The sequence below is a fragment of the Colobus angolensis genome, unplaced genomic scaffold, assembly GCF_000951035.1.
Source record: "Colobus angolensis palliatus isolate OR3802 unplaced genomic scaffold, Cang.pa_1.0 Scaffold62, whole genome shotgun sequence".
NCBI lineage: Eukaryota > Metazoa > Chordata > Mammalia > Primates > Cercopithecidae > Colobus > Colobus angolensis.
The window spans coordinates 6,457,201-6,483,183 of record NW_012119821.1 but is presented as its reverse complement, the minus strand read 5'-3'; the positions used below and the strand labels follow the sequence as shown (position 1 = coordinate 6,483,183).

Below are 25,983 nucleotides of genomic sequence, written 5' to 3'. Positions count from 1 at the left end.
TTAATCCTCACACAATATTTTGCAATTTTTATTAGGCTTACTTTCTTAAAATGTAGTTCCTAAAATCAAATGTTAAAAAAATTTTTTTTTCCAATACTATTGTTTGTGAATGATGTCTCTACACACACTGTCCTCTTCTGTCTATAGGTAACTCCTTATGACCATATAGTATTAAATAATATTACCATTGCACATGGGACATTTCATAATTTACAAAGCATTTTCATCGAGATCATCCCATTGGATGCCATGAGGCAGGCAGTGTAAATACTGTTACTCTCATCTTTCCTATGATAAAATAGTCTATAGAGAACCCAAGATCATCTAGCTAAGAAGAGACAGGGCAGAAGGGAGAACAAGTCTTCAGATTCCTGGTCAACACCTTCTTTCAGCCATTACCACACGTAGCCATTCTATTCGTTGTTGAATCAATAAAGAATTTATTATATTCTGAGCCACGAGAATACTATTCAAATTAGAAAAATAGTTGCTGCATAATCATACAAAACATTCAAAGATAAATTGTTTTAAAATCACTTCTGTTTTCAGGGTCGGGCGTGGTGGCTCATGCCTGTGATCCCAGCACTTTGGGAGGCCAAGGCAGGCAGATCACTTGAGGCCAGGAGTTTGAGATCAGCCTGGGTGGGAGGATTACTTGAGCCAACATGGCAAAACCCCATCTCTACTTTAAATACAAAAATTAGCCAGGTGTGGCGGCACACACCTGTATAATCCCAGCTACTCGGAAGGCTAAGGATGGAGAATTGCTTGAACGTGGGAGGCAGAGATTGCAGTGAGCTGATACCGCGCCACTACATTCCATCCTGTGTGACAGAGAGAGACTCTGTCTCAAAAAACAACAAGCCCTCCCCCCCACAAAAAAAATCCACAAAATGTAAAATAAAATCACCTCCTGTTTTCAATATTAAGAAAATAATAGGCCGAGCACCATGGTTTATGCCTATAATCCCAGCCCTTTTGGAAGCGGAGGCAGGTAGATCACTTGAGGTCAAGAGTTCGAGACCAGCCCTGGCCAACATGGTGAAGCCCTCTCCCTATTAAAAAATACAAAAATTAGCTGGGCATGCGCATGGTGATGCACACCTGTAATTCCAGCTACTCAGGAGGCTAAGGCCAGGAACACAGTGAGCCAAGATCATGCCACTGCATTCCAACCTGATTGACAGAGTGAGAATCTGTCTCAAAAAAAAAGAAGAAGAAGAATCTGTATTACCGTTCTATTGTTTCTCAGCCTTTACGCTGTGATCAAATGTATTACTATTCTACCTTTAGCATGTCCAAAAACCAAAAATTGACTTTCACTTTCAATATTAATTTGTAAAGACCCCAAGTTCTGGGGGGTGGGGTGGGGTTTCTAAAGATAAAATGGTAGAAAAACAGAATACGATAAACTACTCAAGCTCTATGAAAGGAAAAATAAGTTATTTTTAGAGTTAAATCTTTGCATTCTCAGATTTTACTTTGTTACTTCAGCTAAGTCAAATGTAATCATCCTTTTATCATCATCATCAGTAAACCTAAGATTAACTTCATAATTATAGGTAGTTTTGTGTTCCAGACAAAATCTAGATAAAAAGATATTTTTGAACCAAATAGAACTGAAAATTTTCTAAGAATGATTTTCCTAGGATATAGATTTTTTATAACATTACTTTGTTACCAAAACGGCAATGTACCAAAGGTTTTAAAACTTGTAGTAAGTAATGTAACAGAAACACTCACTTCTAAAGCATTTTGAACGCGTTCTTTACTGGAAGCGTTTCTCTTGAAGTTATTTGTTAAATTAATTGATTCAGTCCAATGGCTGTAGTCACCTCCATATAGCAAACAATCATTTGGTAGAAATGTCTCTACCCAAAGACGACACACATTATCTTTGCAGCAAGTCAGCAGTACATTACATACAGAAGCCCTAAGGAATGAAAAGATTTTAGAAGCGAAAATATAAATACCACATAATATCACAAACAATTCTGATGTTTCTGTAATTACTTAAATGTACCAACTAAGATGCTAATGAAGAAAATATCAATATGTATAGATTTCATCACAGCAAATGCTTGCCAACCCATGTCTTTTCTGCCTAGAATTCAGTAGTTCTTGTTTCAATAACCTCGCCAAATGTTCTTTCTTTTTTTTAAGAGATGTGGTCTCACTATGTTGCCCAGGCTGCTCTCAAACTCCTGGGTTCAAACAATCCTCCAGTTCAAGTAATCCTCCTGCCTCATCCTGGGATTACAGGTGTGTGCCACCATCCCAGCTCTCAATAAGATTCTTTTTACATCTAAAAAAACAAAGACTGAGATTAAGCCACAATCTCTCAATTGACACACAAGAAATAACCACATCTTCTAATAAAATTTTCTGATTTATTGAGTGGATAGTTCCTTGAATTATATCATACGCTTCATTTCCACTTCCTATAAAGGCACCTGCACAGTCACAAAAACCTACAGTAACTACTGAGTACACTTATTCTCTCCTTGCCTAATAGATGCCCAAAGCAGTGAAATGCAAGAATTGAATATTCATGATAAAGTAAGTACTAAACACTTTCCCTCCTTAGTCATCCTTGACTTTCAGTTAATTTCCTTTTTGCCACCTCCTTAAAATAAAAGCGAAAATCAATTACATATATGTTAATAAGTCCCATAAGCATCAACAACTCAAAGAGTGAAACCCTATCAACAAGGACTACCTTCCCTCAGGGATTCAGTAACTTTAGAAGAGAGAAAGAAAAAGTCACAGTATTTTGTAGTAGCAACTTGTTCCAGTATATATATCTGATTTTTAAAAACGGAACAATCAGCAGGTTTTATCACTAACTCAGTGAGTTAAAGTAATGAGAAAAGAAATCACAATACTGTCTAAAGGCCACTTTGTTAAACATACCTACCTGACTGAAAAAGAAGTTGCAGAAGAGAAGGGAGAACAGCATTTGTATTGGTTGCTCCCTCCTTCTCCTTCCCTCCTCCATTTTTGCACCTCTCTTCCTCTGGCTCCCTCTCCTTTGTCTATTTCCCTCTCTTCTTCTCCCTTTCTACCTCCTCTCTGGGCTTCCCTCTCCCACCAATCTTTGCTTTCACAGACTTGCCAGGCCACCCTCCCTTTCTACCTGTCTCCTTCTGTCCCCTACCTCTCCCTTCCTAGCATCTTTTTTTCTTTCCTTCCCCAACCCCTTGTTTCTCCTCCTTTCCCCATCCTCACACCCACCTCACTCCATTTTTTCTCATTCTCTTTTCTCTATCCCTGTCTTGGCTATAGCTACACTATAGCTCAAAACATCTAGTCAGCAAAATTCATAAAACAGTGAAAAGGTAGGAAAAAAATGCCACATGGTGTGGCCAAATTGAAAATGGCCATATGGTACAAAATGGGATTTCTGGCTGCGCACAGTGGCTCATGCTTGTAATTCCAGCACTTTGGGAGACCGAGGCAGGCAGATCATCTGAGCTCAGGAGTTCAAGACAAGCCTGGGCAACATGGCAAAACCCTATCTCTACAAAAAATCCAAAAAGAAAAAAATATATTAGCCCAGCATGGTGGCACACACCCGTAGTCCCTGCTATTTGAGAAGTTGAGGCGGGAGGATCAGTTGAGCCCAGGAGGTGGAGGTTGCAGTGAGCCATGATTGGGGCACTGCACTCCAGTCTGGATGACAGAGCAAGACCCTGTCTCAATACAAAACAAAACAAAAACACATAACAAAAAACAAACAAACAAAAAATAGGGAATTTCTACCTGTATTTAAGTAATAGGTCTCTATAACCTACTAAAATTCAGTATGATATTAACTCTTTCCAGAACTGCAGATAAAAAAGAAGGGACTAGGGGTATGTATGTGTGTGTCACTGTGTGCTTGTGTGGTTAAACTTACACCGATTTCAGAGAAGAATAATGTAGGGTATTAACCTACTCTTTCTTTTCCTCAGATATGCCGGGTGCAGTCATATAAACATACAAGAACTCATGGTATATCCTCTTAATAAAGCTATTTTTTAAAAGAAGAAAACCAGGGAAGAGATACTAGAAGGTACAAGATGACAGAGTATTTCTGTAAAAATATAAACAAACAACAATCTGGAGAAAAAAGATGACAGAATTAGACACAAAACAAAAAGAAAAAGAAAATATGTACAACTCTGTGACTTAAAGACATCTGATATGGAGTAAATTATCCCAGCTTAAACTCCTTTAATATGGCTCTTATCCTAAGCATCAAACATAGCTGACCCACAGCCACAGATGTGCAGGCCAGAGACTATTTAATATTACCCCAATCTTCATAGGCTCAGAAGTCCTATTAACTATGGACTCTCAAAAGTGAGAGAAGCAATCAAAGTAACAAAGATGATGTTCCTTAATATGTGGGGAAAAATGACCAATCCACTGACCTAGGCATATATTTGCTTGTTTTACGCCAGGAAAATCCATTTACGGCTCGAGGATGGGCCAGATACACAAAAGAAAAGTCAGTTTCTCCTTGGGATTGTTTTTCTGAACTTCTATCTGGAGAAGTAACAGCTGTCCGCCAGTTTTCTACATTGTACCATACCTTCAAAAGACAGTCATCCTAAGGAAAAAAAGAAACCAGAAAAACATGCAGATCAGAATTAAAGATTAAATCAAATAGCAAAAGTAAGACTTTTCTCCAAATAGCAAAAGTAAGACTCTTCTCCCCAATGGCAAGAACTCGGGGATGGGAAGAGATGTTGGGCACAGAGGAATTTAGAACAAAATTCTGATTCTGGCACTTTTCTAAGTGCTTTAAAAACTGAAGTGTGTGAATGTGTGTATTCTGTTCAAGAAAAACGCTTGCTAATTACTAGAGTATGGGGAATGGAGTCATTCAGGAAAGACTGAAAGATAAAACTAAGGATTTCTTTTCCAGTAAGCCAAATATTAAATAAGAAATCAATACCACTAGCAGACATATGAAGAATGCTAATTATTGGGGGAAAAAAACAAAAAACAAAGTACTTTTCATGAATTTTCAGGTGACTTTTCAAAGAAAATGTTGATGATGAAAATAACAAGTTAATATATAAATACTACATAAAATACTCAAATTTATAGTCCTAATTTGGGAAATAAGAAAAAACCAAAGGAGACTAGAATGTACCAGGTACTGCTTTTAAGCTATAACTGAGTTCCCACCTGTAAAGTCAATCAGAATAAACAGCTCCACTTCTCTCCTAAAAAACAAAAACCTTACTGTGGTTTTAGAGTATCTTACACTCTTAGTTTGCAGAAGGCTTTGAGCCATGAGAACAATAACTTGACTTATTAGCAATTCATGAAATGCTCTATGAACCAATGAATAAAAATAACTTCAAAGAAATACATTGCTTTAAAATCAACAGGTAATAAAAAGTATGCACACTAAAGAAATGGTTACTAGTATCTTTCTAGAAAGCCTACGAAGTCTTATATATTAAAAACAGCCTAATATACATCAGCTAAGAGGTAATATAAGTCGAAACTATGCTTTATTGATTGTATACTACATTGAAAGGCACTGTGCCAGTGACTCTATACTGCATATATTGTCTAAATTAATCCTATGATTAATGATCTATGAGGTAGGTGTTTTTTTCCTCATATTACATATGAGAAAAGAAAGGCTCAAGAAGATTAACTTGCCCAAGAGGATAAAGCTGGCAAATGGCAGATTTATATCCAGATCTGCCCCTGCGTCTGTGTTATTTCAATTATATCACACAGTCTTTTAACACCACAAAAATGCAGTCAATTTCTGCTACTTAAAATTCATAATGGCCGGGCACAGCAGCTCACGCCTGTAATGTCAGGAGTTCGCGACCAGCCTGGCCAATATGGTGAAATCCCATCTCTATTAAAAAATACAAAAATTAGCTGGGCGTGGTGGCGCGTGGCTGTGGTCCCAGCTACTTGGGAGGCTGAGGCAGGAGAACTGCTTGCACCTGGGAAGTGGAGGCTGCAGCGAGCCAAGATTGCGCCACTGCACTGCAGCCTGGGTGACAGAGCGAGACTCCAACTCAAAACAAACAAACAAACAAAAAATTGTTAATGGAAACTATTATTTTCAAGTTAAATAAACAAAAGAATGAAGCCAGTTAATGTTTTTAAAGTTTCAAAGTAAACTATAAACACATAATTTGGCAACAGCATTTTCACAATTTACCTTCCCAGCAGTGGCAAAAAATTCTCCATCTGGTGAAAATTTCATTAAATGAACTTGGGAAGCAGTTCTGTAAATTAAACAGATAAGGAAAAATTTGCAATGAAAACTAAAAAGTTCAATATTCTCAAAATTATACATCAGCAATTGGTTCAAAAGACAGAAAATTTTATAAGTTTCACACACATCTTTGTGTACCTGAAAAATGAACTAGTTAGTAAGATAAACTTTAAATATAAAAACATCCATCCATAGAATCACGGAAGGAATGGCTTGTCAAAATCTTTAAAGTCTAAAACAAAAAAGTCTTAACTTTCATTCCCTTAGAATGAGAGAGAATGTTTTCATTTTTTAAATCTGGAAATCTAGTTTCCAGAACCATGGATCCCTATATGCCAACATACTTCAGGGATAATATATAATAAATTTGCCTTAGGGTAATACTTACCTAATTAAAGATTATGTATGGGTTAACAAGGGACTTGCAGCAATTAGAGATTCAGCCTACCAGCTTCACCTATATACTTGGTACATACTTGCCTTTTGTTCTCAAAGGAACTTTGGTTCATTTCTCTTCATTGCCCTCCCTTACAGCTACTCATATATATCGATCTCAAGACACCCACTACTATCATTACTTTCCTTTTCTTTGACCAAATTCATGATTAGATAGGTCAATACTAAATTCATTTGTAAAGATATACAAAGAGGAATTCTCTCACATTTCATTTCAGATACAAATAACTTTTTTTTTCTGATTTTAAGCATAATACATTGTAGAAAAGCTGATACAGGTAGATAAAAAGAAAATGAAATCATTCATATTTTTCACCAATACTGCCACATCCTTTCCTCAGACAAAGCCAATGTTAACATTTTAATACATAAACTTCCAAATCCTTTTCTCTGCTCTCTCTACTTTCTGCAGAAAAAGGTGGGAGAAGTAGGGCTAGAAACTGAAGTCATATTTATCACCCATTAAAAAATATGACACGGGCCAGGCAGGGTGGCTCACGCCTGTAATCCCAGTACTTTGGGAGGCTGAAGTGGGCAGACCACAAGGTCAGGAGTTCAAGACCAGCCTGGCCAACATGATGAAACCCTATCTCTACTAAAAATACCAAAAATTAGCCAGGTGTGGTGACACGCCCCTGTAATCCCAACGACTTGGGAGGCTGAGGCAGGAGAATTGCTTGAACCCAGCAGGTGGAGGTTGCAGTGAGCCGAGATCATACTACTGTACTCAGCCTGGGTGACAGAGCAAAACTCTGTCTCAAATAACAACAACAAAAATTTGTCATGAACATCTTTGCAAATAGATGCAAAAGATGTGTATAGTTTTCCAGGTGTACAGATCTACATTATTTTATTGGCTTATGATACTCCATTGCATATGTTTACAATGATTTCAAATAATTTTTCACTGCTGTTTTCTAATTTTTGCTGCAACAACAAAAAGAGAAGTGAAGATGCCTGCACACACATTTTTAGAACATCTGGTTAATCCTAAGGATATCCTTAAGACAAAATACTACTCTTTTTTTGTTTTTTTTATTGAGATGGAGTCTCACTCTATTGCCCAGCCTAGAGTGCAGTGGCGTGATCTCGGTTCACTGAAATCTCTGCCACCTGGGTTCAAGCTATTCTCATGCCTCAGCCTCTCAAGTAGCTAGGATTACAGGCATGTGCCACCACACCTGGCTAATTTTTGTATTTTTAGTAGAGATGGGGTTTCGCCATCTTGGTCAGACTGGTCTTGAACTGCCGACCTCAGGTGATCCGCTCACCTCGGCCTCCCAAACTGCTGAGATTACAGGCGTGAGCCATCATGCCTGGCCTACAGCTCTTTCTAAAGAATTATTTATGCAAAATTCTGTTCCCTTTCTACATGTTAACCCATTACCTATCCGAGGGGTGCAAAATACATGGAACCAACTCCTTTGAAATCTCCTCTGTAAATTCTACATATGGGACGTCTGCCTTACTTTGGCATGTGATATTTATGCTATCACCACTTCATATAAATCTAGTCAGTTTCACTTACCATCCTATTATACCAGTCTACTGGTTTATTTTCTATCTATCCCTATCTGTTCATCGCAATATTCTAAGCATCTTTAAAGCTGCCTGGAACCATTCAACAAATATTTGTTGAATTAATGAATGAAACCTGGAAAACTTATTTAAAGGATATGAAAAAAATTAAGCCTGTTGAATCATACTTCCAAAACGTGCTCTAAAAAGATAATATCAGGGTGGACGCAGTGGCTCACGCCTGTAATCCCAGCACTTTGGGAGGCCAAGGCAGAAGGATCATGAGGTCAGGAGATCGAGACCATCCTGGCTAACACAGTGAAACCCTGTTTCTACTAAAAATAGAAAACATTAGCCAGGCGTGGTGGTGGGCGCCTGTAGTCCTAACTACTTGGGAGGTTGAGGCAGGAGAATGGCGTGAAGCTGGGAGGTGGAGCTTGCAGTGAGCTGTGATCACACCACTGCATTCCAGCCTGGGCAACAGAGTGGGACTCCATCTCAAAAAATAGTATCAACTGTACTCTACTCCCTTATTGACAGTATACAAGAGCACCTACTTCTCTAAACACTATTACATAAGATTCATCCTTTTTCTGAAATTTCACATTCTTGATTTCAAGTGAGATCACCTTTTATCGCACTTATTGTTAATATGTTCTATACCTTCTTAAAATTTTCTCTCCATTGCCTGACGTTGCTTAGTATTGTGATACCTGCTCTTTTCTAACTAATTTAAGGCCTACTTTTAAAAACGCATTTGCCCAAAACTGCACATATTTCTCCTCATGTTTGTGTCTCTTTCCTTGTGGACATTTTGCTTTATAGAAATGTTTTATTGACACAGTTAGAACTATTAATTTTTCCTAGCCTATCCATTTCCAGTTTGGGAGTCATTCTTAGTCTTTCCCTAACTCTTTAAAGCAGCATTTCTTGTCAAACAGCAATATAACATAAATGACAAATTTAGCCAAATATGTAATTTAAATTTCCTATCAGCCACAGTTTTTTAAAAAGTTGAAACAGGCGAAATTAATTATATTTTTTATTTAAACTAATATATAAAATTTTAATTTCAACATATTTTTTAAAATGTTAGAGATATTTTACACTTTTTTTAATACTAAATTTTTAAAGTACAGCACATCTCAGTTTGGACTAGTTGCATTTCAAGTGCTCAATAATAACGTGCAGTTAGTGGCTACCATACTGGACAATGTAGCTCTAAAATATAAAATTTCACCTGTATTTTCCTCTAATATTTTTGTTTCATTTTATGGAAATTTTTTCCTCCATCTCACATTTGTTTTGGTATCAGGTATGAAAGACTCTAACTTAATTTCCCCTCTACAGAGCTAGCTAGTTTTCCCCACTATAAAATACTACCTTAGGCCGGGCGCGGTGGCTCAAGCCTGTAATCCCCGCACTTTGGGAGGCCAACACAGGTGGATCACGAGGTCAGGAGATCGAGACCATCCTGGCTAATACGGTGAAACCCCATCTCTACTAAAAAATACAAAAAACTAGCCGGGCGAGGTGGCGGGCGCCTGTAGTCCCAGCTACTTGGGAGGCTGAGGCAGGAGAATGGTGTAAACCCAGGGGGCGGAGCTTGCAGTGACCTGAGATCTGGCCACTGCACTCCAGCCTGGGTGACAGAGCAAGACTCTGTCTCAAAAAAAAAAAAAAGAAAAGAAAATACTACCTTATAGCTGGGCATGGTGGCTCACAACTGTAATGCCAGCACTTTGGGAGGCTGAAGCGGGCAGATCATCTGCAGTCAGGAGTTCAAGATCAGCCTGGCCAACATGGTGAAACCCTGTCTCTACTAAAAATACAAAAATTAGCTGGGTGTGGTGGTGCATGCCTGTAATCCCAGCTCCTCAGGAGGCTGAGACAGGAGAACTGCTTGAACCGGGGAGGCAGTAAGAATTGCAGTAAGCCTCGCATCATTGCACTTCAGAGTCTAATCCTGGATCCTAATCTGTCCGTTCCTACATCAATAACAAAATGCTTGATCATCTGTGGCATGAGAATTCATTTTACTATACTGTATATCTTTATTCTTCTTTTCTTTCAGAATTTCTCTGACTTTCCCATAGTTGTCCTTTTAAGTAGAGCTTAGAACTATGCTCAATAGAAATTCCACTCAGATTTTGGCAAGGATTATGTTCAATATATAGATTATGTGGGAAATATAGATCTCTTCACAATAGGAAGTCTTCCATTCAAAAGCATGAAAGTCATCTAACTTTTCATATAATTTGGCAAGTTTGTATTTAATGGTCTTCATATAGGCCTTACACATTTATGTTTCTTCCTACTTTGACATTTTAAAAAAACGTATTTGTAGAACACAGGAAATAGAAAATTATCTGTGTATAAGAAAAAGCAAACCATAGACTAAAAAGCAATACTTTTTTATGTCGGTGTGGTTTTATACAACTAAAATACATTTATAATAAAGCCACATAGAACAATAGGTTTATCGGTTTACTCCCCTGATTAATTGCTTACTTGCAATGCCAAATGCATCTCCAATCTCCAAAGTTAAGATCTGTTTTATTTAAATTTTCACCTTCAGTTGGCTTCTCCAAGTTCATATTAGACCAGAGTTGCAAATAGCTCGAACCAGTTAAAAGACGACTGCCTAAAAAAAAATTATTCATCATTTACATTTAGATATTTAATAGTGACTTAAATTACATGCTCAAGAATTTCACACAAAACAACTTCTTAAAAAAGTCAAATATCAAAAAAAAAAATATTTTGAGGAACAGAGGAGAAGGCTGTATTTTAATTTTGTTAAAATAGCTTGAGATAGAAAGGAAGATATCTTATAATTTCTCATTTAACAAATATTTAATGAGCATCTTCTTTGTCCCAGGCACTGTGCTAGACATTGGAAATACAATGACAAATAAAACATTGCCCTTTTTCATGAGTCCATATTTCAGTAGAAAGACATGGAAATATGATACCACGTAAAAGTGTTACATACATGATAGAAATGTGTGCAAAGCTTTATGGAAGCCCACAGGAAGGAGACATTAATGTGTACCTGTAGTAAAAGTGCCAGGAAATGTGATGAAATGCAACCTGGTCCTTAATGGATGAATAAGCAGAAGAGACAGGCATTTCAGAAAGGAAACCTAACATGAACAAAGGCATGAAGACATATAAGTTCATATATTTTCCTAAGAATGCCTCTTAATCTGGTATAGGTTAAGGAGTAACATACACGGAAAGGCTGGAAAAAAAAATTACCATGGAAAAAATGCCAAGGTGAGACTGTGAAGAGTTTTTCAAGTTCATAGCATTTGGACTAGGTTATAGGCAGTTGGGAGTAAAAGATTTTCAAGTGGCAGTGGGAAATTGTGCGGGAGCTGTTATAAAACTGGATCTGTATTTTAGAACAAGAAGGCTTAACTGGAGGAGGAGCAGTCAACAGATGGCGAGGCCTGCTGAGTCCCCCTCTACTGAGATAACATACAAAAATCACACATACAATATATGCATTTTTCCAGAAAGATAATCTGTAACTTTCATCGAGATTTCAAAGACTCTAGTATACAAAGAAGGTTAAAAATACTTCTTAGAAAACAACTCTAGAGACAGACAACATCAAGGAAAACATAAATGTGTGGCTAACCAACTATTACACTATTAAACCTGGTTAATTAACTATAAAAATTCAGATGGTAGGCCAGGCATGGTGGCTCACACCTGTAATCCCAGCACTTTGGGAGGCCAAGGCGGGTGGATCACCAGAGGTCGGGAGTCCAAGATTAACCTGACTAACATGGAGAAACCCCATCTCTACTAAAAATACAAAATTAGTCGGGTGTGGTGGAGCATGCCTATAAACCCAGCTACTCAGGAGACTGAGGCAGGAGAATCGCTTGAACCTGGGAGGCAGAGGTTGCAGTGAACTGAGATCACGCCATTGCAATCCAGCCTGAGCAAGAAGAGTGAAACTCTGCCTAAAAAAAAATAAAAAATAAAAAATAAAAAATTCAGATGGTAAATCATAAGGATCTCAACCAAATATTTAAAAAGCAAGCATCTGAAAGCCGTTTCAAAAAGTATTATCAAGGCTCGGTGCAGTGGCTGACACCTGTAATCCCACCACTTTGGGAGGCCAAGGTGGGAGGACTGCTTGAACCCAGGAGTTCAAGACCGGCCTGGGCAATACAGTGAAACCCTGTCTCCACAAAAAAAAAAAATTACAAAAATTAGTTAGACATGTGTTTGTAGTACCAGACACTAGGGAGGCTGAGGTGAAAGGATCACTCAAGCCTGGGAGGTCAAGGCTGCAGTGAGCTATGATTGTGCCACTGCAGTCCAGCCTGGGCAAGAGCAAGACCCTGTCTCAAGAAAAAAATGAAAAAAAGAATTGTCAAGGTTTGACACCAAATAAATACAGGGGAAAAAACAAGAGGTTTAAATGACAGATTCCCAACTTTATGACTTGGGAATTAAGTAGAAGGTCATGCTATCATCCACACAAAAGACAAGCAATTTTGGCAAAAAAAACTGACAATAAAGATGGCATTCACCTTGGCGATTAAAGACTATAGATTTGTTTATTTCTAGAATAATCACTATTTTTTTAATTTTTTGCTGAGACAGGGTCTCACTATGTTGCCCAGGCTGGTCTCAAACTCCTGGGCTCAAACAACCCTCCCACCTCAGCCTCCCAAACTGCTGGGATTACGGGCATGGGCCAGCATGCTTGGCCCTCGTTTTCTTGTTTCAGAAGGAAAGTGGATCTCTGGCATAGACTTTAGATCAGAAATCCCTGTGTCTAAATCCCAAGTAAGATGCTTCATTAGCCATGTGAATTTGATCTAGTTGGGCAATTTCTGAGTTTCAATTTTCTCATCTACAAAATTTGAGGTTTAAACACAGTTGTAAGGATTAGCTATAATATGCACAAAGTCTCTAGCACAGGCCAGGTACTAAGCAGAAGCTCAATAAATAGTAGAGCAACTAGATAGAAGGTTTCACAGACAGGGGAAGAAAAAAAAGCACAAGTAGTAATGAAACATTCCATTTAAATATGTTGATTATTCCACTTTTGAACTTACCAACAAATACAAGTTTTATTTTGCTTAATATAAACTGAAGATAAATTACGATATCCCATAAAAGATTAAGAATTTAACACAGAATACAAAATTAATCCCAGGTATAGAATGGAACAAAAGTAGGTAAGATATAATATGGTATACTGATTTCAAACTCTAAGAATTAGATATTACAGATACTAAATTATGGATATTTAAGTAGGATATTATGGATATTAAAGCAGGAAAAAAGCATAAAAAATCTAAAACAGAAAATCTTATTATTTAGGTAAGATACAATAGTAAATTTGGACACAAAAGAAGGGCATTAATCAGTTTATGAATACCATCTAAAAATATTTTTATCTCTCTGATGACTTCTATTTCTATGTTCCAAAGATAACTTTTTTTTTCCTTTTTTTTTTTTTCTGAGACAAGGTCTTGCTGTCACCCAGGCTAGAATGCAGTAGCACAATCACGGCTCACTGCAGCCTCAACCTCCTGGGCTCAAACAAGCCTCCCACCTCAGTCTCCTGAGTAGCTGAGACCTCAGGTGCTGGCCACCAAGCCTGACTAACTTTCCAAAAATTTTTTTGTAGAGATGGAGTCTCCATATATTGCTCAGGCTGGTCTCAAACTCCTGAGCTCAAGCAATTCTCCCCACTCAGCCTCCTAAAGTGCTGATATTACAGGTGTAAGCCACCGTGCCCAGCCCCAAAGATAACTTTTTATGTTCTAGATTCACATGTCTATACATTGCTTTATGATATACAAGCTTCTCAAAGTCCACATATCCAATTAACACCTTATGTTCCACTACCTCTAACTCTTACATATTACTCTGTGTGTGGTCACAGATACTTTCAAAGTAATTTCAAATCCAGTTGTCAAGTCTACTGCCTAAACACATTTCACATCCAGGTATACCTTTCAGTATTCATTAATTCATTTAATATTAATTGAGCACCTACTATGGAAAAGGCATTGAAATAAGTTCTTATTTCTCATCCAGACTAACAAGACTACAACCTCTCCAAAGGTCGCTCCTTCTCCTGTTCCATTTGCCACTGACCCTTCTAACTCACTGCTAGCAGACCAATCTCGCAAAACCATAAATCTTACATTACTAGCCTCTTTCGAAAACCTATAGTTTTTAGACAACCATAAATAATTAAATTCAAATTTTTTAGCATGACTTTAAAGGTCTCCTATAACACAGTAAGGTCTTATCTCCTTACCACCACTGAGACTCAGCCCAGTGAAGTACTAATTTTAATGTATCTCATGCTTTCTTTCTCTGTGCCTTTGGTCACTTTTGTAGAATGGTAAAAATGGCTCCCAGTAAATTATGTCTCCCTATGGTGATGCCCCCATGTAATATGACTTTGCCATATCTTTCATCAAGAAGTGGAGTCTATGTCTCCCATTCCTTAATATTAGCTGGACTTGTGACCATATAATGTGGCAGGAATAACAGTCTGGGACTTCCTTGTAGCTTCCACTTTCACTCTCAGAATGCAGCCACCATGTAAAATCCAGGCTGCCCTGCTAGAGAGAGCCATAGAAGAGGTCATGTGGAGGAGAACAAAGGCACTGCAGTAGATAGCAAGCAGCAAGGCCCAGACATATGAACAAAGCCTTTCTTGGATCTTTTAGCTGCAGATAAACTGCTTCAGTCACTACCACATGGAACAATAGACAAGCCATTCCCACAGAGCCTTCCTGACCAATAGAATCATAAGCAACAAAATGATGGATGTTTTAAGCCATCCATCATTTTGGAGGATGCTTTTCTAATGCAGAAATAGATAACTGATACAAATATTCATTATATTTTATTTCTTTTTTTTTTTTGAGATGGATTTTCACTCTTGTTGCCCAGGCTGGAGTGCAATAGCATGATCTCAGCTCACTGCAGCCTCCACCTACCGGGTTCCAGCAGTTCTCCAACCTCAGCCTCCCAAGTAGCTGGGATTACAGGCATGCGCCACTACGCCTGGCTAATTTTTTGTATTTTTAGTAGAGATGGGGTTTCTCCATGTTGGTCAGGCTGGTCTCAAACTCCCAACCTCAGGTGATCTGCCCACCTCAGCCTCCCAAAGTGCTGGGAATACAGGCGTGAGCCACCACAACTGGCATATATTTTCTTAAATTTCACTTTTTTCCTGTTCCATCTACTCAACCTTCATTGCTAAAGTCTGTTTACTCTCAGGTCCAAAGACTTCTTTTCAATAAAACCTTAATTCTCCAGAGAAATATCTCTTTCCAAAAACAATGGGTACCCTACTATGGCACTTAGAACATTCTCTCATTTCTTACAGTGCATATCTGTCTTCGTTTCAGTATAAATTCTAATTTTTCTTACAGTGCATATCTGTCTTCGTTTCAGTATAAATTCTAATTTTTCTTACAGTGCATATCTGTCTTTGTTTCAGTATAAACTCTAATTTTTCTTACAGTGCATATCTGTCTTCGTTTCAGTATAAATTCTAATTTTTCTTACAGTGCATATCTGTCTTTGTTTCAGTATAAACTCTAATTTTTCTTACAGTGCATATCTGTCTTCGTTTCAGTATAAACTCTAATTTTTCTTACAGTGCATATCTGTCTTCGTTTCAGTATAAACTCTAAAGGGCATAATCCATTTTACCTCTTTGGTATTCCCCACAATCTTACACACAGCCCAAGTGAAATACATGAGAGTAATAAAAATAAGAACAACTAGGCAAATGATATTTCATTTTAGTTAATCCTGCTTATTTTCTTACCTGTGGGATCCCAAGTTATATTGTGTGCTATTGATTCCAGAAAAAATTGGCCACTTTTCTGCCACTGACTATATAATTCCTAAAATTAAGAAAAGAGTCATTTAGCCCATTATGATTGGCATCTTCTCTCTGTCAAATGTGTACGTTTACGCTTGCTATTCTTATAATAACACAATTTTAAAGATAACAAAATGTTCAATTCAGTCAACAAAAATAGAGAATATATGATAAAGAAGACATGTAAGAGAATATCCATTACTGGTAGTCAAGATTCTATCTTTAGTATAAACAGCCAATAACCATATGCTACCTTGGGTAACAGTCTTATTAACCTCAGATTTAATTATTAATTCATTATTACTACAGTTACAGTTAAAAATTTAATTTTAAAAGTGTCTGTGGCTTTACTATTTGATGTTTCCTTCTCTTTTACTGTTTTATCTCCACCTGAGATCATAATGGTATGTGGGAATATTCAGAATAAAAGATGTAATGTTTTGATACTACTATATAATTTATCGCCTTACAGCTTCTTAGAGCAAAATTTTTCCCTTTTTTCTGTCTACAAATCAGTAAGAAATATACAATGTATTGTGACCCAGAACACATACACATACAAATAAAAACAACCTACATTTATCCTTATTACATGTGACATACTCTGGTATTTTCTCTATTTCATTCTCTTTTTAAATTCAGGTTGTGGTCTACACTAAGCTGAGTTCACAGCCCAATTACAGATTGAGACTCATACTCTCTTAATGTGGTGGCTCTCAAACTTTGGTACAACAAAGAATAGCCTGAGATGTTACTAAAAATTCAAATTTCCAAGACCTGTGCCCAAAAATTCAGGTTCAAAAGTTTCAGGATGGGGCACAGAAACCTGTACTTTAACACCCCAGGTGATTTTGACATAGGTGACCTACAGAATATGCTTTCATGAAAGACTGTCTTGCAGGAATGTCTTTCAATCACAGTACATACCAGAACCCTCTCTGGAACAAGACATATAAGTGCACTGACACAATCCTACAGCTACAGATTTAGAAATTCCCAGGGCAGGATCTGGGCACATATACCCAACGGTAGTTGTGATGTGCAATCCTCATTAAGACCACCATCTTAAAAGAATACTCCGTAATATACAAAGAAAAGGAAATATTTTTACAAGGATCTGAAGATTCTGAGACTATATTCTAGAATCATAGATTTTATACATCTTTCAAGTCTGTAACTTTACCATTTGATCCACTTTAGCCCTTCTTCAAGTTTTTTATTATCCCTTCTGCAAAGTCAGTGCTGATAAGCCAATAAACCAGCCTCTTTTTCAGTTTTATACATTATATTCATAATTAGTAAAGGAGAAAATGGGCAAACACTGAAATTTTCTATTTTATCCTTCCCAATAAAGGCATTTTAACATAACATAGTGATTTTCAAAAGCCACTTATTTTATTTAATAAATATTTATTGAGGATTGAAATACACTGTTCTGGGCTGGGTGGGGTAATCACCTAAAAAATTTCTCTTTAGTACTGCCAATTACTAATTCTTAAGCCTTTAAGAGGCTCAAATATTGGATTTACTAGGCAATCTATAAAAACAAATAGAAATTAGAAGTGTGAACACTACTTCCATGAAATTTAAAGATAAATATCAATTAACTCAGAAAATAGTTTTCATTAACACAAAGTAAGGAAAGGACGCTCACACCTAGGAATCAATACTTTGATTTTTTAAAATGGTTTTACTCTTAGTTCTGTGGCTTAACAGCTGTTTCACTGGTCAAGTCACTATATTCTTTGAGCCTACTCTACTTCCTTATTCGTAAAAAGAAGAAATAATAGCTGTACAAACTAGGTTTGAAGTAATTTGTAAAATACTAATGAGCTAAGTGAAGATGATATGAAAACTATCAAAAGATATATAAAGGTATGTCTGCTATTAAAACAGTTTAGTCCTTTATCATTAATGTATTTCTAAATGGTCTTTGACATGTTAGCCTAATAATATTCCTATCAACACTGAATAGATATTAATCAATTTGAGAGCTGAGCAGAGAATTCCATAAGGCTGGCTTACCTAAGACCAACTAGCTAGATAGACCCAGAAATAGAAACCAGTCCTATGGGCCCCAAAATACTGCTCTTTCAATGACACTAGACTTACCTTCTTTCAGATGGTTTGTCTTTGTTTTTATTTTTAGAGACAGGGTCTCTCTGTGTCACCCTGGCTGGAATGCAGTGCTGCAATCATTGCTCACTACAACCAAAATTTTGGGGCTCAAATGATCCTCCCGTCTCAGCCTCCTGAGCAGCTGAGACTATAGGCATGCGCCACCATGCCTGGCTAAACTGTTTTAAAAATCTTGCCCAGGCTGGTTTCAAACTCTTGGCCTTATGTAATCTTCCTGCCTCAGCCTCTTAAGTAGAGAAGATTACAGGCACGAGCATTACAGAACCGATAAAATCTACTAACATGATCCAAATATTTATAAACTATTGGGTAACCAGTTTTCAGAACTATTTCTGAGTATAGCTTCCTTATAAAGAAAAACATTCACTGACCTATTAATGATTGTATTACATGATCTAAATAATGCAAGAAAGTTAAGCCCTGAAGAGACAAACAATCTGTATAAAGGTAGATTATAAAACAAAGAAAAAGTACTACATATGGCTGGACAAGAGTATTTGATACTAGCAATAAAGTAAGTGCCAAACTTTAGGTTACTGACTCCTGAAATATTATAAAATTAAAAATTTCAGAAATAAAATAATAAAGCATTTTAACAATTCATTGGCACGATTTATTTTAACTCTATTCCAATGAAAAATTTAAATATATTTTTAATATCAAAATGGAATTTAACATGTAGGTTCAATTATAGTATATAAGTTATACCGATGTACTTCATGATCACTCTGATTTTATGCTCTTTTAATACTTAACACACTTCAATTCCTAAAAGAAGAAATCATAAATTACTGACCAAATTTTTCTTTTGTTTCGGTAGGTTAACTGGTTCAAAAATGGAGATAACGTTTCCATAAGATGCTGCAATCTTTTAAAAAGAAAAAAAGAACTTATCAGGGATACGTTAACTTACTTATGAATCAAAAAAAAGCAAAGAAATGAATACTATAACTTTATGCCAATACACACAATTTCACTCACTGATGCTTAAGAATGTCAGTTTTGAAGACTATCACATGTGCATTAGAATCCTAGAACTGCTACTTACTATGTAACTAGCAACTTAATCTCTCCAAACGTTAGTTTCCATATCAGTGTTCATAATATGTACAACACTATCTTCCTAACAGCATTATTTTGAGGGTTGAAATAACATTTGTAAAACACCTAGCATATAATAAGTGACATACAATATGCACAGTAAATGTTAATTATTGTCATCCATCCTCAAAATTCATAATTCTGTCAGTGTATATTAACGTTTTAAAAATATAACTTAGGTCTATTCCTCTGGAAACTCCTGAGTACATTTTAAAACATATTCTACTTTATTTATCCTTTGAATTTACTCTTTAAATTGATGGATCATAACCTTCCCTGGCTCTGTTTTATAAGGCAACTACTACTAAAATTTGAGTGAGTCTCATATGAAGAACATCAAAATATTAGAAATCAGAGAGAGAGAGAGAGAGACAGACAGACAGAGATTAAATGAATGAATCAGGGAAAGAAAAAAGAACATATGATCTAGTAAAGAGGAAGGTAAGAAATGAGGACACAACATACATACGGAGAAAAAAACTGTGAATGGAGATTTTAAGCATTCTGAGTTCTTAGGATATAGATGTCACTTGTGCTGCACTGATCTGGAGGAAGTGTTAATTTGGGCCTTCAATTATGAGTGAGATTTCAAAAAGCAGCAAGTATTCAACTTTATAAATAGGGCATAGTATGAACACAGGTGTAAACATTAAAAGAGGCAATATATGTTTAGAGGCGAATGACCACCATCCCACCAAGAAAAGAGTGCTCCTTATAACAGAATAGAGTACCTGAGACTAAAAAGGCAGGTCTGAACCAGGTTGTAAAACGCCTCACACCAAGGTGAACAATTTGAACTTTTCCAAGGTAATGGGCTAAGAATATTTTGAAGCTGATGAATAACAGGATAAATGAGGATTAATTTTCTCAGAAAAATGAATTAGGTGGTAGTACAGCACAAAGAAAAAAACAGCAGTAATAAAAATACAGGTGCCTATGATGTTAACATTTCCTTTTTTTTTCTTGAGACAGTCTCACACTGTCACCCGAGCTGAAGTGCAATGGCGGGATCTCAGCTCACTGCAACCTCTGCCTCCCGAGTTCAAGCGATTCTCCTGCCTCAGTCTCCTTAGTAGCTGGGATTACAGGTGCCTGCCATCATGCCCAGCTAATTTTTTTTTTTTTTTTTTTTGTATTTTTAAGTAGAGACGGGGTTTCTCTATTTTGGCCATAATAGTCTTGAACTCCTGACCTCATGATCCACCTGCCTTGGCTTCCCAAAGAACATTTCCTTCTTAAATGCAAACAGTCAAAAGTCCCCGGGTACCAGAACCTGCCAATTTTCTTCCTGACACTTTAAGGAACCACTATGATAATACCGATATCTGTAAATGAAGAAAATATTTCTTCATTAGAATGATTATAAAACCAAATGACTTCTTAACTCCTCTTTTGTTTTTCTAGAGATGGGGTCTTGCTTTGTCACTCAGGCTGCAGTGCGTGGTGCAATCAGAGCTCACTGCAGCCTGGAACTCCTGGGCTCAAGTGATTCTCCCACTTCAGCCTCCCGGGTAGCTAGAACTACAGAAGCATACCACCACATCCGGGTATTTACTTTTTATTTTTATTTTTGTAGAGATAGGGTTGCCCCAGGCTGGTCTCAAACTCCTGGTCTCAAGCAATCTGCCCACCTTGACCCTTCTAAAGCTCTGGGATTACAGGCATGAGCCACCACACCTGGCCATGATTTCTTCATGCTAACCTGGACTGTCATATAGTCTATCACAAAAAGATAGCCCATATTGGAAAGCATTAAATTAGATTTTTAACATTAACCAACTCCATGTGAGTCTAGATAGTATTAAGCAAGTTTTTATACAGTTAAGAAAGATTACAGAACAGAAGAGCTAGGAGATCAAACAAACATGAAGAGAATGAAAATAAAAATCTCAAAGACAGGCTGGGCACCGTGGTTCACATAATCCCAGCACTTTGGGAGCCCGATGAGGGTGGATCACGAGGTCAGGAGATTGAGACCAGACTGACCAACATGGTGAAACCCCGTTTCTACTAAAAATACAAAAATTAGCTGGGTATGATGGCGGGCACCTGTAATCCCAGCTATTCGTGAGGCTGAGGTAGGAGAATTACCTGAACCCAGGAGGCAGAGGCAGCAGTGAGCCAAGATTGTGCCACTGCACTCCAGCCTGGGCAACAGAGCGGGAGTCCATCTCAAAGAAAAAACAAATTAAAAAATAAAGGATTTTCAGCATTCCATAATAAAGAGCATTTTTGTTGTATAGCAAGAAGTCATCAGAGGCCTCAACAAAAGATAGGGGAAACTTGTAACTATATTAAAAGGAAGGAATACCATGTAACAAAAAGAATAGTAGTCCAACAAATATGTAAAGATTGGGAAAACAGAAACTCCTTTTATAATTAGTATCTTTAAGTCCCAGGAAGCAACTTTTAATACTAGAAGGTTTACCTCAAATGAAGATTAGATTTAAAAACAAATGATTGGGTTCATGGACTCATATGACGATTTTGATTCCTTACACAAAATGTTCTAGTGGAATCATATATTTGCAAAGTTCAGTCCAGTCTAGCTACAACTATACATAGGCCTTACCATCTACGTCTACATGGAGTTATTTTAAGCTATATATTATGCTGCCTTGCCTACTAGTATGACTTCCTCATTCTGGTACTACAGGAACTGTATTTAACCTGATCTAGAAAAATTTTCTACTTTGTTTCTTCTAGTTTTGTTGTTACTATTTTACTTTCAAGGTTACCTTTTTACTTTCCATATGCAAATAGAAGTTCAGATAAAGTTTTTCACTTTTCTTATGGACTTAGAATATTATAAATTCTAGAAGAGTTTTTCATTTCCACAAAGTTACACAGCCCTTGTTACACAGAAGTTACAAGGAGATAACTACCTGTTTACAAACAAAAAAAACCTCTAAATCATTTCCTTTAGTTTATTTGTAAATGTTGAAGATTTATTGTTACTCCTTTCCCCCAATCCAATCACCTTTTAAATACGTAAGCTTTAGACTCATTCTATATCAGTAAGTACTATATTTCTTTCTCAGAGAAGATGATGCTATAATTTAAAATTATATAAGAACAGAATTTCTGGCACTCTTAGAATGCATCTTAGAGAGCCAAAAATTTTTCTAGCTACACTATCTTTGAAACAAAGCCAAGTCTCTAATTCAATAGGAAATACATACTTCAGAGATTATCCTGACAAAAACCATATTCCAAACAAATTTGTATATTACAAGATTACAAACCTTGCCTTGTTGCATTGAACAGTCTACACATCCCACTTGAATATTTCCATGTTTAGCTCCTGGGATTATCTGTAATCTTTCAAAATCGCTTCCCAGTATTACAATGTCACATCCAGATGCATAAGCCTAAAAAATAAAATAAAATAAAAATGATAAAAGTGTCAAGGAAACATTTACCATGTAGAATACTAGTATTAACTATCATATTTTAAGGCAGGGAGAGCAAATGTTTTAAAAGACCAATTTTAGATGTTTTCTTCAAAAAAAATCTGTATTTAGAACTATTTCCCTTACCTCCCAATATACAGCCTATTAGCAAATTCTGTCAGTCCCATCTGCAAAATATGCATCAACTCTGTCCACTTTTTTCATCTCCAGTGAATGACCCTTGTCTAAACCAAACCATGATATTTCTCTCCTGTCCTACTATTAATAGTGAACTTCCATTCTTGCCTCCCTCTAATGCATTTCCACAAAGAGTGATATTTGAAAAATGTCTATTGCACCAAGTAATTTTCCCTGCTTAAACCCCTCAATAGTTTTTCACTGCACTTGGAGTAAAATCTCAACACCTTACCATGGTCAATATCCTAAAAGGTGGTCCTTCTATAAACCCATCTCAGGCTATTCTTTCCTTCTCTCAGTTGGCTCTTGTTTCTGTTTCTTTTTCCATCTTAAGGTGTTTATCTGCCTGGTCTTTTCTAGTTAGCTGCTTTCCAACATTCAGGTCACAGTTCTCAACCACTATCTCTCCCATTACTTTCTATCACATTACAGTTTATTTTCTTCATGGCATATATCACAATTTTTAAATGTCTTGTTTATTGTCCATATCTATTATTAAAAGTTAAATTCCAAAAAGGAAGGATTCAAGTTCATCTTGTTCTCTACTCTCGTCTTCAATTCTAAAACAAGGGCCTAGAATGCAGCTAATAATTTATAAATGGAATCAATGAAACATTTTATTTCACAAAAACAGTCACCACAACAAAAGAAAATATACACAGTTCCAGACTTGTTGGCAGGCATTTCATAGCTCTTTTTCAATTTTACAACAGTTAACATAACTCTCCCAACTAGAACTCTTTTTTTGTGTGTCCTTTTCCCTGCCACCTTCTTTGATCACAGGAGTTTCTTCCATTACAGGTACATGGTTGTTCTCCTAGGATTCATATTATAGGCTGGAACACATCACAATAATAAAACATTTAACACAAACTGTTTTCCAACCTGAGTTCATAAAGTTTTTATCAACTCTCTACTTGCTCCTCATTTTTGCACAAGCATATATATTTAAAAATTATACTTCAGGCTGGGCGCAGTGGCTCACACCTGTAATCCCAGTACTTTAGCAGGCGGAGGCAGGCAGATCACCTGAGGTCTGGAGTTCAAGACCAGCCTGATCAACACGGAGAAACCCTGTCTCTACTAAAAATACAAAATTAGCCGGGCGTGGTCGTGCATGCCTGTGATCTCAGCTACTTGGGAGGCTGAGGCAGGAGAACTGCTTGAACCCAGGAGGTGGAGGCTGCAGCAAGCTGAGATCAGGCCACTGCACTCCAGCCTAGATAACAAAAGTGAAACTCCATCTCAAAAAATAAAAATACTTCATATATACTTTATCTTAATTCCTACCAAAACCAAAATTATTCTGTATATGCTATCAAAAAGTATTTAAAATGGCACTTGAGAAAACATACAAATGAATGTGCTATATGGAAAAGAAAATCAAGGCCCAAATAAGTTGATAGCGTCTTAATGGCAGAGTGGGCTTCAGAACCTGATCTCTTGATTCTTGGTTTCCTGCTATTTCCATGGCACCAACAGGGCCTTCCCTACTTAACATGTTTGCCTGGAATTTCACCTAAAAATAAGAAAGAATAATCAAGTATGATTCCACTAGTATCACAAAGTGAAAAGAACTGGCTCAAACAAACAAAAAAAAATCACATGATGATCTCCTCTCCTATATAAATATCCATGATGGGGTCATAAGACTTGTCATAAGACCATTAGCAAGAATAAATTCCAAAGGCTAATTTTAAGAGAAGTTATCTTTCAAATAATTTAGAAACTAATTTTTTCTCCTTGATATTAAATTTTGAGAATACTAATTGTCATTGTTTCTCAAAATATTGTGTTGAATTTTACATGTTTACAATTTAGATTTGCTCCCTTCTAAACAACATTTTCAGTTTCCTTTCAGTGGAATAAAAAACTCATGTCTTCATAACTTCACCTTTGTTATACATGAAATTATCTACCTAATTTCAGATATTATGTTGCAAGTATTTTGTCAAACATGACCCAAAACTTTCCCACATCAAGTCTGTATTAATTTTGAAGCACCACACAAATTACTATTTAATACGAGTATTACACTTGCAGAGTTGAGAAATGTAAAGTAATCCCAAAAATAAATACTTAGTACTATACAGAGGAAAACACCAACTAATAGCACAATTACCACTTCATCATTCAATGACTTATCTAGTTCTGGATTACTTTTGTTCTTCTGCTGCTGCTCCATCATACTACTACTATTTGACTTTTTCTCAGAGATGGTACTAGAAGTTACAAAGCTGTCTCTGTTGTCTTGGTGAATTTTAAATCAAACAAAATTACTGAACTTGGCTGGGTGTGGTGGCTCACACCTGTAATCCCAGAACCTTGGGAGGCCAAGACAGGCGAGTCGCTTGGGTCCAGGAGTTAAAGACCAGCTTAGGCCACATGGCAAAACCGCCTCTACAGAAAACACAACCCGTGGCGCACACCTGTAGTCCCAGCTACTCAGAAGGCTGAGGTGGGAGGATAACCTGAGCCCAGAAGGTCAAGGCTGTGGTGAGCATCACTACACTCCAGCCCGGGCAACAGAGTAAGACCTTGTCTAAAAATAAAAAATAAAATTTTAAAAAATTGCAGCAAGTCTGCAGTTCCTTCCTCTACTGAAGACTTGAACCCCTCAAAGTAATTTGTGAAGGTTGAAATCAACTTCTTCCAAACTCTTGGTAATGTTGATATTTTGACCTCTTCCTATGAATTGCAAGTGTCCCTAATGGCATCTAGAGTGGTGAAGCCTTTCCAGAAGGTTTTCAATTTACTTTGTCCTGATCCATCAGAGAAATCATTATCTATAGCAGCTACAGCCTTATGAAATATATTTCTTAAATAAGACTTTAAAAGTTGGAAGCATTTCTTGGTTCATGGACTACAGAATGAATGTTGTGTTAGCAAGCATAAAAACCACAGTAATCTCCTTGTGCACCTGCATCGGAGCTCTTGGGTGATGAGGTCATTGCCAATGAACAGCAGTATTTCGAAAGGAAATCTTTTTTCGAGGCCGGGCGCGGTGGCTCAAGCCTGTAATCCCAGCACTTTGGGAGGCCGAGACGGGC

At 36.9% G+C, this 25,983-nt stretch overlaps 1 protein-coding gene across 2 annotated transcripts in view; it reads right to left on the bottom strand.

Annotated features, from left to right (window-relative positions):
• DMXL1 (Dmx-like 1) overlaps positions 1-25,983 on the bottom strand; it is a 172,455-nt gene that overhangs the window by 125,803 nt on the left and 20,669 nt on the right. For both annotated transcript variants that reach the window (XM_011963676.1, XM_011963677.1), the window contains exons 2-8: positions 22,589-22,714; positions 19,039-19,110; positions 16,047-16,125; positions 10,727-10,859; positions 6,185-6,251; positions 4,416-4,594; positions 1,744-1,933 (exon numbers count right to left, since the gene is read on the bottom strand). In XM_011963676.1, the coding sequence (XP_011819066.1) occupies positions 1,744-1,933; positions 4,416-4,594; positions 6,185-6,251; positions 10,727-10,859; positions 16,047-16,125; positions 19,039-19,110; positions 22,589-22,714 (846 nt within the window). The remainder of the gene's footprint in view (positions 1-1,743; positions 1,934-4,415; positions 4,595-6,184; positions 6,252-10,726; positions 10,860-16,046; positions 16,126-19,038; positions 19,111-22,588; positions 22,715-25,983) is intronic.